This window comes from Aythya ferina (genome assembly GCF_964211825.1).
Source record: "Aythya ferina genome assembly, chromosome: 1".
Taxonomy (NCBI): domain Eukaryota; kingdom Metazoa; phylum Chordata; class Aves; order Anseriformes; family Anatidae; genus Aythya; species Aythya ferina.
The window spans coordinates 178,371,426-178,389,063 of record NC_140296.1 but is presented as its reverse complement, the minus strand read 5'-3'; the positions used below and the strand labels follow the sequence as shown (position 1 = coordinate 178,389,063).

The window sequence follows — 17,638 nt, the reverse complement described above, 5'->3', positions numbered from 1 at the left end:
TAGATACTGAGGTGGAGCAAGTACATACAAAAGGGAATAGTAAGGCTTTAGGAAGCTTGAGTAGCAGCACTTTTCCTAGTCCAGCTCCAGGCTCGTGCAAGAAAAAGACTGTGAGTAGGATGCTCTGATCTAGTGCAGGTAGCTACATTCAAAAAGGAATATATCATGTTTCATCTCACAGATCACCTGACTTCTTCATCTTATTGGCCTGCAGGGAACCAAAGCATATAAAGATATTTTATTGTGATATAGATTATTTTATGGTTTATTAATACAAATCTGTCTGGATATCACTGGAGAATTTATACAGAATATTTTCATTACATTTGGAGTGTTTAAACATGACTGATAAGAGGATGTCATTTACTTACATGGATAAAACAATCTGATCTTGTGATAGTCACTTTGTAGTGTTTGCAACTATTGATTTTTCTGATCAACTGTAGTGCAGTATGCTTTGAAAGGGTTTCATTTTCCTCTTCCTTTAATTTAAAAATATCTGAATTTATTAATAATGTGGATAACATGTTACGATATGAAAACCAAAAGAAAAAGGAATGCAATTGATAACATAGGGAAGGTATGGTTTAATAGCTGAACCTTATATTAAAGTGCAAGAATAAGGTTGCCTTTAGGCCATTGTAAAGTTGTAGTTTTCTCAGGCAATATTAACAACTGCCCAGACTTATATTGTCATTGAACAATGAAAGGTAATGAAACATTTTTTATTGTTGTTGTTGCTATAGTTATAGGTTCTTTCTGAAAAAAAGCGTGCCATAGCAACTGTGTCAAACCAAGGTACAAGCAGCAAGCACAATGTGTTAACAGATCTTGCATTTGATTTAGCAGGGCTAGAATTATTCCTAATAAGAGAATACAGCATAATGACATGAAAAGACCAGATTGAAAGAATATAGGTGTATAAAGTAGAATGAAATTTAGATATTAAATTGATTAAATTGAAAACTATGATCGTGAATATCAGCACACAACTTTTATCTAGTTCTCATGATCCCTATGTTTTACATAGGAGGTAAGTTGTATGTGTGTTCTTGGCAGGGCTGGATTCTAACACTTCAGTGCTAGACACTGTTTGTCTTTGTAAAAACAACCAGAGGAGGAAAAGGAGAATACTAAAGATTGTAATTCCCTTTACAGAATATTTTAAGGATGGTTGCTCTAGCTTAAGAAACAGTCGAGATTCCCTGGGAGCTAGAAAATGTAAGGCTGAATATTTGAAGACAGAGCAAGAAACTGAGCATGGGTCTTTGTCTTCTTAAAGAAAAGTCCAACCTGTTAATATAATTCCATTCTTCAGCTACACCACAACCTTGTTTCTCTTTAAAAAAAAAAAAAAAAAAGCCCAAAGTGGTCACAGCACACTATATCTGTAAATTTAGTATACGCTTCTTCATCACTTTTTCTTTCTCTAATTGGTGGTGGTTCATTAGAAAAGAAGAGGGAGGGATACCTTTACGCTCTGGAATATGTGTTGGTGGAGGTGTCTTTCTGTATTCATGAGTGAAATACCAAGATTAAGATTTATGCCAATGCTTAGCTTTTCTTTTTTTGTTTTAGAAGGCTTAATGGTGAATAAATGGACTTTAGGATTGGAATACAGCTCCAGTGACATCTAAACTTAATGTCTTTGTGTGAATCACATACCTAGGCTTCTGCTAAGCATACGGACTGTTTTAGTTGAGTTTTAATCGGTGAAGATGAGAAAGTGAGTCAGCTGATAATACGTCTGTGTCTACTTTAGGGCATTCTTTAGAATCCATCAGCTGTATTTATTAAAGAGCTGCCCAGCGTACTGTGAAGTAATTTTGACTTGAATCCATCCAATTTCTTTTTTGTTTTCTATGCAGCTACTTCAGATCTCAGTAAAGTTTCAAAAGAGTTGTTGTTGAAATCATAAAGGATATTAATATTAATATTAATTAGCTGACTGCTTGAGATTAGCCTCTCAGAGTGGAACCAAAAAGAAAAGTACCCTGAATTTGTTCTTAAAATATTTGCAAAGAATTTGCAAAAAGTAGGGAGATCAAAACCACATGATGAATTTATGCACACATTTATAACTGTTGCTTAGGTATATATTGAAATTCTTTTGTTAAGAAAGAAAGCGTTGACTGTGTGACTCTTCTGTTACATTGTGGTAGGCAGTGTACATGTTCCAGTGTAACAGAGAAATTGGTTTTCTGGTTGCGTGTGACCTACAAGTGCATTTCTAGACTAGCACCTGTTAAGTAAAAGATTAAAACCATAATATCATTACTCTGGTTTTGATAATGTATCTTAGTATTTTTAGGTGTCAAATGAAAGGAAAATGAAGGAAAAGAAAATTAATTAAAATTATAAATACATTATTTTCAAATAATTTTTCATTTTAACAGCATGGATAAATGCTAACGATCTTCCCAATATGTAGAAGAATTAGACAGTAATAGCTTTTCAGGTGAGATGTGAGAGAATTGTGATGTAGAAACGAATTAGTGACTTGCCTAGAGAAGAAATCAGATAGTGACAGAGATTCAGCATGATGCTGGGGGAGGGAAGGCAGTGTCTGACCTTCAGACTTCCTGTCTAAAGACTTCTCTAGATTGGGAGCAGCTGTGATGTATCACTTGCACCCAGTTTACACACACTTTAGGCAACAGAATTTTCTTCTGTCAAATTTCGTAAGATAGAGATAAACGTTCTTTTGTGATCACTGTCTTGCTCTTGATAGGAATCTTAGCTTTTGTTGGGGACTGTACTTTTCTCCATTTTTTTTGTTGCTGGAAATTTCTATTAAAAATTAATTTTTTAATTATGTTGGTGTCTGCAGAAGCATCAATTCTGTTGAGTATTAATTATGCAATAGTAAAATGCAGGCTTATTTATGACTATTATAGTTAATAAACAGTTATGAGTAATTACTTTGCAGAGTATTTCTGTATTGATATAATTTTACTAATTTTTATGTGTACCTTCATGCTTCAAAAAGCTGTTTGGATATGCACATCTACTTCTTTTTGAAGCAAGAAAATTGCAGAAGTTTGCTCTTGATAGTCAAGTATTGAAATCTGAGAGATAATGTACTTATGTACTTGGTGCATTAAGACTACTGTTGCAAATAACTTTCTGACTAATTGGTACATACTAGTTTCTCTTGACTCTGTGTGTATGTATACATATTTATACATACTTTTCAGCTAGACTAACTACTAGGAGTTTCTAGGAGGTTTTTTTTTGTTTTGTTTTTGTTTTTTTTGCCTTTACATTAATAATAAACAGATGAAGTCAGCCCCTGATGAGTCCCATAGTTTTCACTGTTGTGTTCATTTATATTGTTCCATTTGCTTCCTGCTTTCTGCTTTGCAGTTTTCTTTCTTAGGACAGTAACAGTCACTTCATGGTACATGGCAAATTTGTGAATGGCTCTCCTTTAACATGGTACAGCCATATGACTTGTCCCAGTAAAATTCTTTGGTTGTGTCTTCTACTAACCTTACATTCTTCTTCCCCTTTTATTTCTGTCCAGGTCACAAACCTGTTTGTGAATTTTTCATTTTTTTATTTTTTTTTAAGTAAAAGTTTGCCTTTTTTTTAAGTAAAAATTTGCCCTGATGAAGCTTTACTTTGTAACACTAATTACATTGTAAGAATCATAATAGACAAGCAAAATTTTCCATGTACATAGTTGTAGAGTAGTATTGGCTTTGTATCTGGAAAATGTAAGAAGTCCGTGATCGTATCTTCAGTTTTTCTCTTGAGGTTTTTTTGTCTTTCAGTTCAATCCTGTGGGCTTGGCTACTGCTGAGCTTTTACTGGGTACTCGGAGTTGTACAGCATCTTTGTCTGTTTCTGAAGTATGTTGTCTCAAACATACTCTGCCTCGATCTATTGAGACTCCAGACGGTGGTTAATTAGTGTTGTTCAGAAATGCTTTTATAAAATCTGTTCCTTGTATCTGGCACGCTCAACAAATGTTTGAGAAAAGCAAAATCCAAAGGGTTTATCGATTTAGTACCGAGCTTTAACGGTTTGTTTTAATACTGTCTCATTTTCTTATAAGACTGCTATGTACAAGCAGTGCTAGCCAGCGGGAGTAGAGTTGTAGAGCATCAGTTGATGCTAAGAGCTCAGTGTTAACATGTGTGAATGTTTGGAGGATTAAACTAAGGACAAATTGATGTGGTTGTGTGGACTGATTGCTCAGGAATGGCAAGAGCATATCTGCCAGTTTAATCCAGGAGAAATCCAGTTCAATAATTTAGACTGTTTTGTATTGTGAATCAAAACATGACTTGTGAAGGCAATTGGGAGATCTTCTTCAAAAGCAGACTCCTGATACAAATTAAGCTGATCAGGTAGATCATAAAATAGTATGTATATATATATAATAGTGTATATAAAATGAGTGTTACAGGATTATAGTTTGAATGGGGAAAATTCCTGTAAAACAGAGCAACTCAGTTGTAATTCTGTCAGTTTTTACTCTGGGTGTTAGACATTGCAATTACGTTGCAAAAACATTTTCAGATTTACATGGGATTATAGATTTCAGTTGATTTTAGAGTGAGATGCACTTATAGGAAAATAACTAATTTTAAACTAATGACAAAAGATACGATATCGTGGAACTCCAAAGGAAGGCTGGAAATGTGTGTTGTCAGCATTTCAGAAGAGTGCAACGACCTTGTGTTCTTCATTAGCTGTTTTATATATATATTGTAATTTGTGAATACCTATGAGATTTCTGAAGTTTTTGGGATTTTTCTATTCTTAAGAAATTATCATGAGCTTCTCTTCTGTAAAGTTGGAGTATGAAGGTGCTTAGATTCCCAACATTGAGAATACCAAAGAATGTGACAATGATTGTGTGCCTTGGGTGTCTTATTCACTTACCAGCCCAAAAGTTAACTAAATGAACTGAACCCTTTTCCAGCAGTTGGATCACATGTACAAAGTCTGTAGTATGTATTTTAACTGATTACACAGATCCCAGTTTACAATGTAAGATTTTTTGAGACATAAAGGACATTTGATGATGGTAAGTTCTTTTCACCTTTAAGTGCTCATATCATTTGCCGATTACCGCCGTTTGTTGCAGCAGCGATGACCTTAGCGGAGCCAGAAAGACCATTTGTGCTGGAGCTCTACGACCAATCCTTTAATCAAAAATATATTGATTTTTTTTTTTTTTTTAATCAGATCCTGGAAAGATCTCACTTACCAGCTTTTAATAGAATTGTTTTAACAAGTTGCAAGGGACAACATAACAGCTTAGATGTTTTCCAGACAATGCACATTGTTCACCGAGAGTCTAACTTTATTTCTTCCCACAATAATATTCTGCTGTTACTGAAAAAAAAAAAAAATGTGTACCAGATGACTACTTTCCAAACTCAAATATCACAATGTCCTCTGAGATGCCTCCTTTTCTCTGTAGCTACTGTAAGGCCATATTTGTATTTGCAGTACATTGCTATCTGGAGATCCTGTCTGTTTCCGTAAAGAAACTTAGAAACACAGGCAACTGTCATCTTGGGGGTGCACTGTGAAAAAGGGAACAGAGGGTATTAATCTGTCTACCTGCATTTGTCCAGTTAACACAGTGGTCTCTGCTCTTGTTACTGATGAGTATGCATGAGGATACTGCATCATCTTCTGCCCAAAGTCCCAGCTGCTCTGCTGACCTTTACATTTGTGTAGTGTTTGTGCTTCTGTGTGTTATGACAACATGCTGCAGTAGAACACTTTTTTTTTCCTCAAATCTGCAGTGGAGCACACGGTTCTTGTGTAGCAGTGTCTCCGCTAAGCCATTTCCTTAATGTTATCATTTTCTCCAAATAGCAATGCTATTAATAGAACAATTTTAAGGCAGCTCTTCAGAAAGATGGAGTGTGTTAAGAGTTTCTTTCACTGCTGTACACTTTGTGTCTGTGTCAATATGATAGGAATGTCTTATCACAAATGATTGATGCCTCTGGCCCCATCTGTGTGAGAAGTAGAGATAAGTTGGCATGCTAATCCTCCTTTTCCCATCACCTTGAACAACCTTGTTTGTAACTATCGTATTGCCCTCAAATGGGCGCAGATTCTTCGGCAGCACAAAGAAGAGCAGGCAGTTTATCCAAGGCCATAAAGGCAAAGTGCAGTTTCTATATGCTTAAGGACTGTGTAGGCTCTATACCATATCAAAGAATAAGCAGATTACCCTTCATTTGCTGTACTTTAAACTTTTTAGTGACATTCATACACATTAACCAGTTCACGCCTTTCTTCTCTCAGTTGTGTTATTACTTTAAACGACTTAAATCACTAATTCACTTTCAGTGGAAAGCTGAAATCCACATTTTGATACTCAAAATATTTATGTTCTAATTTATTCTTTTGTTTTTTTTTTTTTTTTCATAAAAAAGCCATTTTTTCCCCCTTTAAGAAACAAATGCTCTCCTCCCCTTTAATTAAGGGAAATCTTTAAGTATTTTGGTATACAAAAAAAAATGTTTAAGGTCATTTTTTGTAACTTCCCTCCAAGTCCCCAAACATGAGATTTGCTCTGTTCTATGGCAGCTGAAAGAAACCAATCTCTAACCTCCCTGTAACTAGAAGCTTACAGAACTGGCTAGTGTTAATTGTTAAAAGTCAGAACAGCAAGGAAGGGCTTGGACTCCTCTTGAATCTAGCTGATGATACCCGTCCTTACCCAGCAGGCTCACTGTTTTGAACCCATGACGTCTTTCTTCTTTACAGGCTAAGATGTCCTTGTGACCTCTCTTGAGCTACAGCTCACAGAGTCAATATTACTTTGAGCATGTAAGTCAATGGGGTTACACCTGAGTTTCAATATCCAGTTTACTTAGGATCTGTGCTCCAGACATCAGGAGATGCAAATAGCTCAGCTCCTTTTTGCTTCTCAGTAATGTGGAATGCTCAGCCATAAAAGAGGTGGAAAGAAGATTTGTGAAATGGTAGGGTGTGTACTCAGTGCAATGCTATAGAAGTTATTAAAAGAGTCCAGCAGTATCCTGCATGGATAGCCATATAGCTATGAAAAAATTGTCACCAATAGTTGTGGGGAGCAGTTCATTAGTTGTAGTCATTTGGAACTTCAGGGAAAAGAAAGACAATTGGTAAAGTGTTGTAGCACAGCAGCTATTATCTAGCAGAGGTGGAAAGTGGAGAGGAATGTATAAAGAACTATAACGCCATAAAGAAACAAATAATCCAGCTGCCTATCATCCGTGCTGCCTTTATGTGATATTCACAGAGGTTCCGATTCAGAACCACCTACTGCTGAATTTCAACTTCTTTTTGGTTCTTTTCATAGCACTATCATCATGAAAATGATAATGAAATGTTAGAAATGTTATTTTGGACACTTCTTGTCATTTATAATATGTGCATCTACTGTTCTTTTCAGGTTCTTTCCAAACACAACTCTTTATTTTCTTATTTGTAACTACTGAGAGGATTGGGGGAACAGTGAGGAGGACACTTTAAAACCTGATATGGAAAGCAGTTTAGATGGTGCAATGTATTTTTAATACAAAAGCTGGAGAGAGAGTGTGCACACATTTATTTTTGTATATGTGCATACATGCAAACACATTAGTTGGAATTCAGATTTTCTGCTCTGGTGCTTATCTGATTGTTTGATATTTAAGTTCTGTGTTTCTGAATGTCATGGAAATTCAGAGGATTTGTTAATAGAAAGAGGTATTTGCTTCCAATGTTATCTACAAAATTAATATTCAGGGGAAAGAACAGAAATTGTGTCTTTTTTATTTAAGGTTACGTTTTAACTATATCTCAGACTACGTTGCCTCCTCTTGTAGCACAGAATTTCTGGAAGGGGTGAACTCTGATTAGAGAGGCACAGTTCAGACTGGACTTTGTTTTATCTTTACAGGTACCTTTTCCTCTTAGAATCCCATGTTTTAACATGTGAAAGACTCCTATGTGCAGGAATATATTCAGGACATCCAGGCTTTTCTTGGAAAGCACAGTGAAGTAGTAGAAGTCATGGAGCATCTCGACTTGATCCTAGAACAAGGAGAAGTTCTGGAGAGAATTTCTATACTCTTTGATGATCTCTGATGACTCTGTGGTGACTAGAGATTAACAAAGATGTTTTTTGGTTGCTGTCAGGTGGATTACTCCAGGCAGGAAATGCAGAGGATGTGCCTCGAGTGAATAATGCTCATTGTTTGAGAATACTGAATTAAACTCCCTGCTGTGGTGTTCTTCCACATCAGAAGGAAGAGTGCCAAAGTGCTGGCCTAGTCAGTTAGTTTGCCCGATTAGCTACATTTTCATTTGTTTTACAAAGCAAAACAGCTCCAAAAGCACCGTACTCACCTGACATTTAAAGTCACTAATAAATACATTGGAACCTGAGCCTGTCAGGTACCACATTCAAGCAATTTGTTCTCTCAGTGTGAACAGGATTTCTTCTTCTTTTTTTTTTCTTTTTTTTTTTTCTTTTTTCTGAGTCTGCTTTTGATCTGAAAAAATCTATTCTGTATTTAGAAACTTTGCAGGAACATACCCTGACCAATGAGAAATTTCAAAATTGGTGGGTGGATATCTTACAAAGATTTCTATATATCTGACCTGTTTCTCCCTTGTGCCAATTAATATTTTTTTGTCCTTCTTTCCTTCTAACAGTATGTTTGAAGGAAGATAAAAGGACTGGATATTTTTGCCATTTATGGTGGCCACTCCCCACAGGTGGTATTGCAGCTAAGTTCAAAATCATAATAATGTCTCTTATGCAAAATAAGTTTCCATTAGCATCTTGTGTACGTGTGTGCGGCACTCAGATACCAACAGCAAAAATATATTTTATTAATCCTTCTCAAGTAGGTCATTTTTGGTAGCCCAGTTTTATTTACTTGTCAACAGCAATAGCATAAGCAGATGTGATTTATGTTGCAGGCAGAACGTGTATGAAAGGAATGTTTGGCGCAGCTGCAGCTTCCAAATGTTTTGGCCTTGTGGTAGTCTCTGTGAAAAAAAATGTCTTTTCTACAGATCTGCATCACCCTTCATTGCCAGGTGATCAAAACATTTTGTCCTGGCTTTAAGAGGTTCTATATGTTTTAATAATACTTATTTTTATAGCTCAGTCCTCTAATCTGACTTCATGTGATACTGTGTAATTTGCTGTCTTTAACAGTAGTTTTGATAAATTTCTTTTTAATACTGACTGTTCCTGACCTTCAAGAGAACAGCATCTTCAGGGTAGAGTTCCAAGTGGTTTTTGAGGAGCTGGCATTTCAGCAGGCCCATTCGCATTGGCCTGACTGCCCAGACTTTCCTATTTAACAGTTGTAAGGGAGCTACTGCAAGGAGATTTCCAGCAAAATAACTACATTTGTGGGTAATAAATGAGGTAGAATATGATAGGAATGAGCCGCCAAAGACAGACATGAGTATAATCTAACAAGAAAATGTTTTGGAAATGCTTTTATTTGTTTCTTTGTTTCTTTATAGGTTTTGTATTTTATGGGGAGACATAGCCTGGTCAACAAGTCAACAAGTACACATGGATTATTCCCAGTTGATGTCTATTAGAAACTAATTATGTTTCATCACGTAGCTCAGTTCCTCTCATGAAAGCCCGTTCACAGTGAAACAAATGTACCCACCTATCTGTGTTTTAAAGATTCTGTCTCAAATACCTTCTGCTTGCTGTGGTTGGAGTAATGATGCTAGCTTATGCAGAGGTTTGTGTAGACACACAGTTCTTTAAAGCAGATAACCAACCTAAACAAGACAAACCTGTGGTCTGGATTAGGTCTCCCTTGAGCATTAACAAATAACTCCCTTACTGTTTTTATGCTAAAAATTGAAGAGCAACAGAAGGAGTCATTCTTCTAAATTGCCGTGACAAAAACACTGCAAAGGGTGACTTTTCCTATAGCTGGTGTTTTACCATTTGGAGCATAAATGAGAGATTACATTCAGAAGTGAGTGAAGTTTTAGAGTGAGAGTATGTGCACCAGCCGCTCTGTATTTGTGACAGGTTTAGGTAATGGTGAGAAATACTGAAAAATAGAGCTATTCCAGTGGGTTTGTAGGTGATCGTACCAAGAACATGTTGCGCTGGGTACTGACAAAAAGCATGTCAGAGTCAGCACAAAAAAATACAGAGCTGCCACTTATAAACCCCCAAATGGAGAAGAATACACAGGTGCACTTGAGCTGTTGGAGGGAGGGGAATTCTTCTACATGCCATTGCTTCCATTCACCTTTGCCACTTCCTCCTGCTCTCTTCAAGTTGAATTTCCATCTCAGGGGAAAGATAGAGCAAATCTGCTTGGATCCATGCTGTTATTTCAGCCAGCTACTAGGATAATGATGAAGACTGTAATTCAGCTTAAGGGATCTGTAGGTCTGTGCACTGATAATGCTGTTCTGCAAAATGTTTATCCGTGGTAGCAGACTAAGCTCACAATTACTGAGAGCTCCAGCTTCTGGTGTACATTGTTTCCATAGTTGTAAATATCTGCAGAGAAATTCCAGTGTGCTTTCTGCCACATCATCTTCCTCTGGCTCCTGGTACCTAACAAAGTAATTTAAAATTGTTGTTTTCCTATGCAACTTGTTAATCTTTTCAGGAAATGTGTCATACCACCTTTCAGTTAAAGTACAGTTGTGAATATCTAAAATAAAGTAGAGTGTGTTCACAAAAGCTAACTTCTCAAGTCTGTCTTCTGTTAGTAGAGAGAGAGACAGAAGATGGGAGCAACAGCTTGATTTAGCTATGTATGTCTGGTTTTCTTTTCCACCAATCTCCCCTCCCATACCCCTTTCTTTTTTCCTGCTGTCCTCATTAACTCTACTTCTATGGAAAATTTGGCTCCTCAGCATAAAGCTAGCATTCAAACATTTTTTTTTCTTCGTCCCACATGTTGTCAGCACATCCAGGAGATGTGATGATGAGCTTCAATATAGCATCACAATATTGGTTTGTTTGATTTATTTTTGTTGGTGCTTTGATATTTATCTGAAATTGGCTAAAATCTTCTTTTTATAGTACTCATTCTTCCTTTTCCCCTTTGCTACTTATTTTACAGTCAGAAATTTGGGTATGGTTTTAGCAGAAGTGCGTAATGGAGTTAAACTGCAGGGGCTGACTTACTGTGGAACAGCTTGTACTGCAAAGTCATGTTGGCACGTGTACCATCCAGTTAGTCTGCGATTAAGAATATACTTTTAAGGCTTTTTTATCTATTTATTTCAGTAGTTTATGACATGTTGTCTCACATTCCTCTGCATTTCACCATTAACTAAAAGGATAATGTTTTGTGTCTGATAGTGGTTTTATGAAGTCAATGAGTCTAAATGCAGTCTATCTGGATTCAAGTTCGTAATGAACATTCCCTAACGGTGATCTGGAATGTGATAGACCCGAGCTGGTGACGTATGTGGCAATATTCTAATGTTATCTCTCATCCTTTGCTTTAGAAATCGCTATAACCCATATTTAGGTAGAGAACACTTACAAAGATGTCGGAAAGTGAAGTTGTTATACTAAGAGCTGGGACTATTGGATGATGCAGCTTTAGTGCAAGAATATGCCATGTGGCTGATTTTTTATTTATTTTTTTCTAGTGTGTTTATAAATCATGGAACAAGCAATCTGTCTAGACTGCTAACATGTGACTGGTAACATTTTCCTGCTAATACCAAGGAAATAGGGGTCACGTATGAAAATAAAACAGTTTGTGGCTATGTTTCTTTTAAATTCATGTGTTAAGCCTGCAGATTTGGAACACATTGTTGCTTTACTAATACACGGGAAGTTACAGTACAGAAATCCCTTGCTGACCTTCTTAAATTAATCTCTCCAGCATTAGTTATTTCCTTATTTTCAGTGGGAAGACAGCAGAGTTTAAATCTGTGCAGCATATTTAAGTGGTGAGACTGGTACTCATAAAAAATGCATTGCAATTTAAACTAAAATCAACCTATCTTCATACAAAGGAAAGGTATTTCTGCTTTGGGATGCTGCTGTGTGTATCTGCTGTATGTATGTATGTGGAACTGACTGCTGAGAAAGCTGCTGTGAAATAAGATCCTAGTCCTAGATTTCACCCTCTGGAGCTTTTGCTGCTGTTTGAAGGCAGGCTTTCAGATCTTGGGAATTCTCAGTCTTTATTTTGTTTTAGGAAGGCTATTTACTTTCCTCAACCATTTTCTAACCTGTTTTTCTCTATAGAAACGCTTTGAATTGTTTATACACATAAATGCTCTCTGTACTTTATCAGAATGTCATTCTGTTTCCATAGTCTTACAACTATGGGACTTACAAGTCTTAACTGCTTGCATTTGCTCCCTGGTAATGTTCAAAGATAACTGTTTTTATCTGAGCTGGAACTGGTGCTATATTTTTTGCTTGAAACATATTGAAGCGCTAAACAAGGATTAAGATTTCTTTGGATTTTTTTTTTTTCAGTTTGGCTTTTTCATTGCCTCTAGGTCCTGTGCTTCAGTCAAAGAAAATTTCAAATTCAAATGAGGAAATTAGATCTGCATAGCCATTAGATGTCTATTGCAATCAGTGCATTTCTTTGTGGCATGACAAAAGGCCTTGGCTTTTAATTGTGTTGTAAATCATAATCTCATGGTCTGTGAGTGTAAGCAGAGCTTGAAAATTCCATATCCAAGCTGATAGTGAGTAGGAAGCTTTCAAAAAATGTGCCTTTGATTTCTGCAGAATGTAAGCTTCAATAAAGAAAGAGAACACTGCCGGTTAAATTCAGCATTATGAATACCTATGAATTGCAGGTTCATAGGTAAACTGTAAAGTTAGCTTATCCGCAGCGAGGTAGTTTCTTATTGAATAGTATTTTTCTTTTAACTAACATTTCTCGTGGTTTCTTTAAGGCAAAAAAATGCAGTGAAATATGTATATATGGGCATTACTTGTAAATAGTTCTACAGACCGAAGGTAAGGTGATGAGATAGAGAATAACCTTGAATTGGCCTAATTTAGATTGATGCATACAAATGCACTGCGGGTTTCAGTGCACAGAAGCTGTATTGTTACTGTTGGAGCAGAGTCTTTTTTCTTTTTATTCAGTTTTGCATAGTACCCAAAATAATGGGTCCTAAAGCTTTAACTGATTGATAATAGAAATAATAATTCTCGTTCAGTGAGCAGTACTGTAAGCCAAACATTGTACATGTACTTTTTTTACTGTATTTTCTGCTATCACAAATGGACTAAATGTAAATGAAATGACAGAATTATTTTAATAACATTTTAAAATCAACAGCAAAATACTAATTTGTTTCTCTTTAAAAATATATCCATGTAAACATTCTTTAAAACTCAGTTTTAAAGTTTCCATGGAGACGTAAGCTGCAGAAAGTGGCTGTATCATAAAACATGAGTGTTTCTGAGAAAATACATTTCATGTGCTTTGAGGTATTTGAGTTCAATTCTACTATTCTTAGTTTCTGCCTTTTTTGCTGTCTGATTAAAAAAAGCTGTGTAGCTGAGGATGGCACAAATGTTTTTAAATGTTCACAATAAAAAATCTAAGCATTTGTAGAGTCATAGAATCATGGAATTGTTAAGGTTGGGAGACACCTCCAAGATCATCTGGTCCAACATCCCCCTATCACTAATGTCACCACCCACTAAACCATGTCCCTAAGCACCACATCCAACCTTCCCTTGAACACCCTCAGTGACAGTGATGGCACCTGGGCAACCCATCCCAATGCCTGACTGCTCTTTCTGAGAAGAAATGTCTCCTCATTTCCAACCTAAACATTCCTTGGCACAACTTGAGGCCATTCGCTCTGGTCCTATCACTAGTTACCTGTGAGAAGAGGCTGATCCCCAGCTCCCCACAGCCCTTTTCAGGTAGTTGCAGAGAGCAATGAGGTCTCCCCTCAGCCTCCTCTTCTCCAGACTAAACACCCCCAATTGCCTCAGCCGCTCCTCACAGGACTTGTGCTCCAGGCCCTTCACCAGCTTCGTAGCCCTTCTTTAGACATGCTCCAGGGCTTTGATGTCCTTCTTGTACTGAGGGGCCCAAAGCTGAACACAGCTCTTGAGGTGCAGCCTCACCAGAGCAGAGTACAGAGGCTCTGTCAGATTTTAAGAAAAATTGAGAACAGTCAGGCACAGAACAGGTTGTCCAGAGAGGTTGTGCAGCCTCCATCACTGGAGGTTTTCAAGACCCAGCAGGATGCTGCTCTGCGCAAACCAATCTGACCTTACAGCTGACACAGCTTTGAGCAGGAGGTTGGACTCAGAGGCCTTCTGAGGTCCTTTGCAATGTGAATGGCTCTGATTCTGTCAATGATCGATACGGATTTTGTACACAGCAAACGCTGGTGCAATAAAGATTTAATTAGTCTCTATTGAATTGGATCTAATCCAACATATTCCTAGTGATTTTCCAGCTGCACGTTGAAAAGCTGTGGATGGTAGAGAGCACTGGTATACCATGTTTGGCCTTTGGAATATGCAGAAGAGGTGAAAAAAACTAGTTGCAATAAACTCAGTCTAGATTTATTTTATTTACTTTTTTACTTTGAGCATTACAGGGCATCCAGACTCAGCTGTCTGGCCAGCTAGGGATGGGGGCGAAAGGGGTGAAAGTAACACATGTAACACTTCTGCACAGCTTACCATTTCTGACATCTTTGCTTCTACTTTCCCTGTCTCTCACTGCAGAAATATTATTGCTATTCCCATGCATGAACTGGAAAGAGATTGTCCATAAAGAACCTATTATCAAACAGGAATTTTTCAAGGAGTAATTTCTGTTTCAGTGGGTTCTTTTGCCCTCTTCTACTCTAAAATAAGAATTCTCTGTATCTCACTACTATCAGTATTAGTTTTTGTATCAGCTACACCACTTAGCACCCCTCAGTAGATTGCAAAACAGAATTCTGAAAATGAAGTTTGCCTTGCTGGAACTTATAAGACTGCTAAAATCGGTGCAGTCTAGAAAGAAATTTTCATAGGGCTAGGTAGGAAAAACGTCACCTGGGATCATCTTCTTATCTTTGAAAAGAATTTTGTTTGAATACAAATGTGGCAATGTTGACATTTATTTAGCAAGAATCAATGCCACCATAATAAACATCTAATTTCAGTTCTAGGATGAAAGGATTTTATTGCTTACGCTTTTGTATGCACCAGGACATACAATGTCATTCTTCCAAACTAAATCAGTCTTCTGGTTTGTATCGAGTTTTCAGTAATTTTGTTAGATCATTAAGTAAATCATAGCCCTTATCTAGTGTCTTCCTTTATTTCTTGTCACATCTGAGGCTTTTAAAAGGAAATAATTTCATTCTTTTATATCTTGTGGAAGATTACATCTTCTAGATGTAAGATCAATATGAGATCTAGTTTGCTGTAATGTTGTTCAACATATTTGTCATATTTGTTTTCTTACAGTGAAAGATTCTTTTTAAGACTGAATAGGAATGGTTTGCCAAAATGTCCAGAAAAGCCTGAAAGACACTGTTCTCTTTTTGTGGTGAGCTATTCCTATTCTCAATCTTTTTTGTGCTGTGTATTGAAAATAGTAGTTGGATTAAATTATTCTGTGGTTGACTCAGTGGTGCTCCCTACGCTTTTACATTGTTATGAACATCAATTCTAAAGCCTGGTTAAAGGGTATTACTGAAATCCCAAGCTGAATGTTTTCTGGCAATATGTGGTCACTCCTATCTAAACTTCCATATGTTTTTTTTATATATATATATATATATATATATATATATATACTTCCATATATAGCAGTCTTTCTCCCTGCAACAAGAACTAATCAGTTTTTCTGCTTTTGCATTTTACAGCCAAAAGATGGTTTGTGTAGTGCTCTTTGTACTTTCAGGACATAAGGAACTGCACAAAGGCATCATTGCTGTTCAAGACACACAGCAAGTCTTTTCTGTCCTCCCACTGTCCAATTATGCTGCTTTACAGCGTATTCTAGCCCATGATATTGTAGGACAGTCATTTTAAGTGCATGACCACCAATTTAGAGTGTTAAATGGATAATTTGTTAATTCCGTATAAATGAACTCACTGTTCATTTATCACTTTCGCTGGCAGCAAAAGCAATGTGTAAAGATCTTTTAAAATGTCACATTTTAATCAGTCAGAAATAATGAGGTTCTGCTCTCTTGCAGGATTTGGGTAGCAGTGAACTCAGGAAGGACATCTATATCACTGTGCACATTATCCGAATAGGTAGGTATAATTGTCTGTGAGTAGTCATCTGACATTTGGTAGATATACAGCAATGAATAAAACTGCTTGAGGTCAGCTTTTGGTTCCGTTACATTAACTAGGCCTTTGAATAAATTTGGTAAAGAAAATGCCTCTCTTCTGATGAGAAAATTGCCTTGGATTTCTCAGTATTCTTTTGTGTCGTATTTCAAGTGTACTGCTGAGTTTAGGTGCAAGATGTTTTGTTACTATTGCAAAACAAAAAGAAAGTGTCATATGAACTGTCTTAAGATGATGGAGTTGTTGCTGGGAGTCCACTCTTGTCCCAAAGAGAGCAATTTCAAACATATTTTGTTCACAGGAGAACTTGCCTAGAAACATAATGTACCTACTTAGTGTATAATATCTGATGTATACCTGAAATTGTTCAGATAAATTTTGTTTTTTCTCTGATCTCTTTAAAAAGGGGGAGAGGGAAGGCAGTAGAGGAAGTCTTATAATGATATAGGCAGATATAATGTCCTCCAAAACAAAGCTGAAGAGATGAAAAGCATGTGTTACATATGTATTTTAAGAAGTTATCCTCTGGGTTGTACTGATTTGAAGCAAGAGTCTTTGGGGCTGCTTCTGACTTCTTAGATGTGGTGATACATCTCCCTATTTTTGCAAGGTATTTTGCTTTGAAATTTAGTCTCTCTAACATGTGCTGAGTTCAGAAACAACTTGTTACAAAGTAAGCATTATTTTACAACTATGATGAATAACTTTCCTTTGTGTTTTCATGCTGTTCTAGTCTTTCATCAGAATATCAAAATACTGTATTTTTATTGGTAAGGACTGGGGAAAAGTGTGGTAAACTGATGTAACACAAGTACGTTTGATAAGAGTGAATGCTTGGAAGAACAGTAACGAGTAGATTTTTCCCTACTGTATAATTTTCAAATATATGCCAAGTTTGTAAATGAAACAAAAGACTAAAAAGCTAAAATAAGACATATATGCTTCATGGTGTATACATGAATTAGTCTTCTAACTGCTTTTATGCATAGGAGTGTTCAGAGGAGTCATTGCCCTGCAGCAACTGCAACCAGAGGCTTTTCTTGTCAAAAGTTAAGATAACTTTATATGCGAAAAAGATACATACGATATGCGAAAGATACATAGCTGTCAGGACACAATTGAATAAAATGTTTTGAAAGAGGGCAGTTTTGTATACTAGAAACACAGCGAGAAGATTGATGAATTGAATTTAAATCAAATAGAAAAATATTTTGTTTCAATTCTCTTTTCCTTGGCTGCCTTCTTTCCGTATCATAATTTGTTCTCCTGCTCTTTGTCATCTTTCCTTCAAGAGTTTCATTCTTGATTTCTGCAGCTGGTCAGTTATCCCCTTGCTAGCTTGTTGCCTGTTTGGAGTCAGCATTTGATTTCTAA

At 36.6% G+C, this 17,638-nt stretch overlaps 1 protein-coding gene across 5 annotated transcripts in view; it reads left to right on the top strand.

The window, feature by feature from the left end:
* Nucleotides 1-17,638, top strand: part of DOCK4 (dedicator of cytokinesis 4) — a 250,160-nt gene that overhangs the window by 104,046 nt on the left and 128,476 nt on the right. For all 5 annotated transcript variants that reach the window (XM_084534619.1, XM_084534618.1, XM_084534617.1 and 2 more), the window contains exons 9-10: nucleotides 15,428-15,509; nucleotides 16,165-16,225. In XM_084534619.1, coding sequence (XP_084390745.1) covers nucleotides 15,428-15,509; nucleotides 16,165-16,225 — 143 coding nt within the window. The remainder of the gene's footprint in view (nucleotides 1-15,427; nucleotides 15,510-16,164; nucleotides 16,226-17,638) is intronic.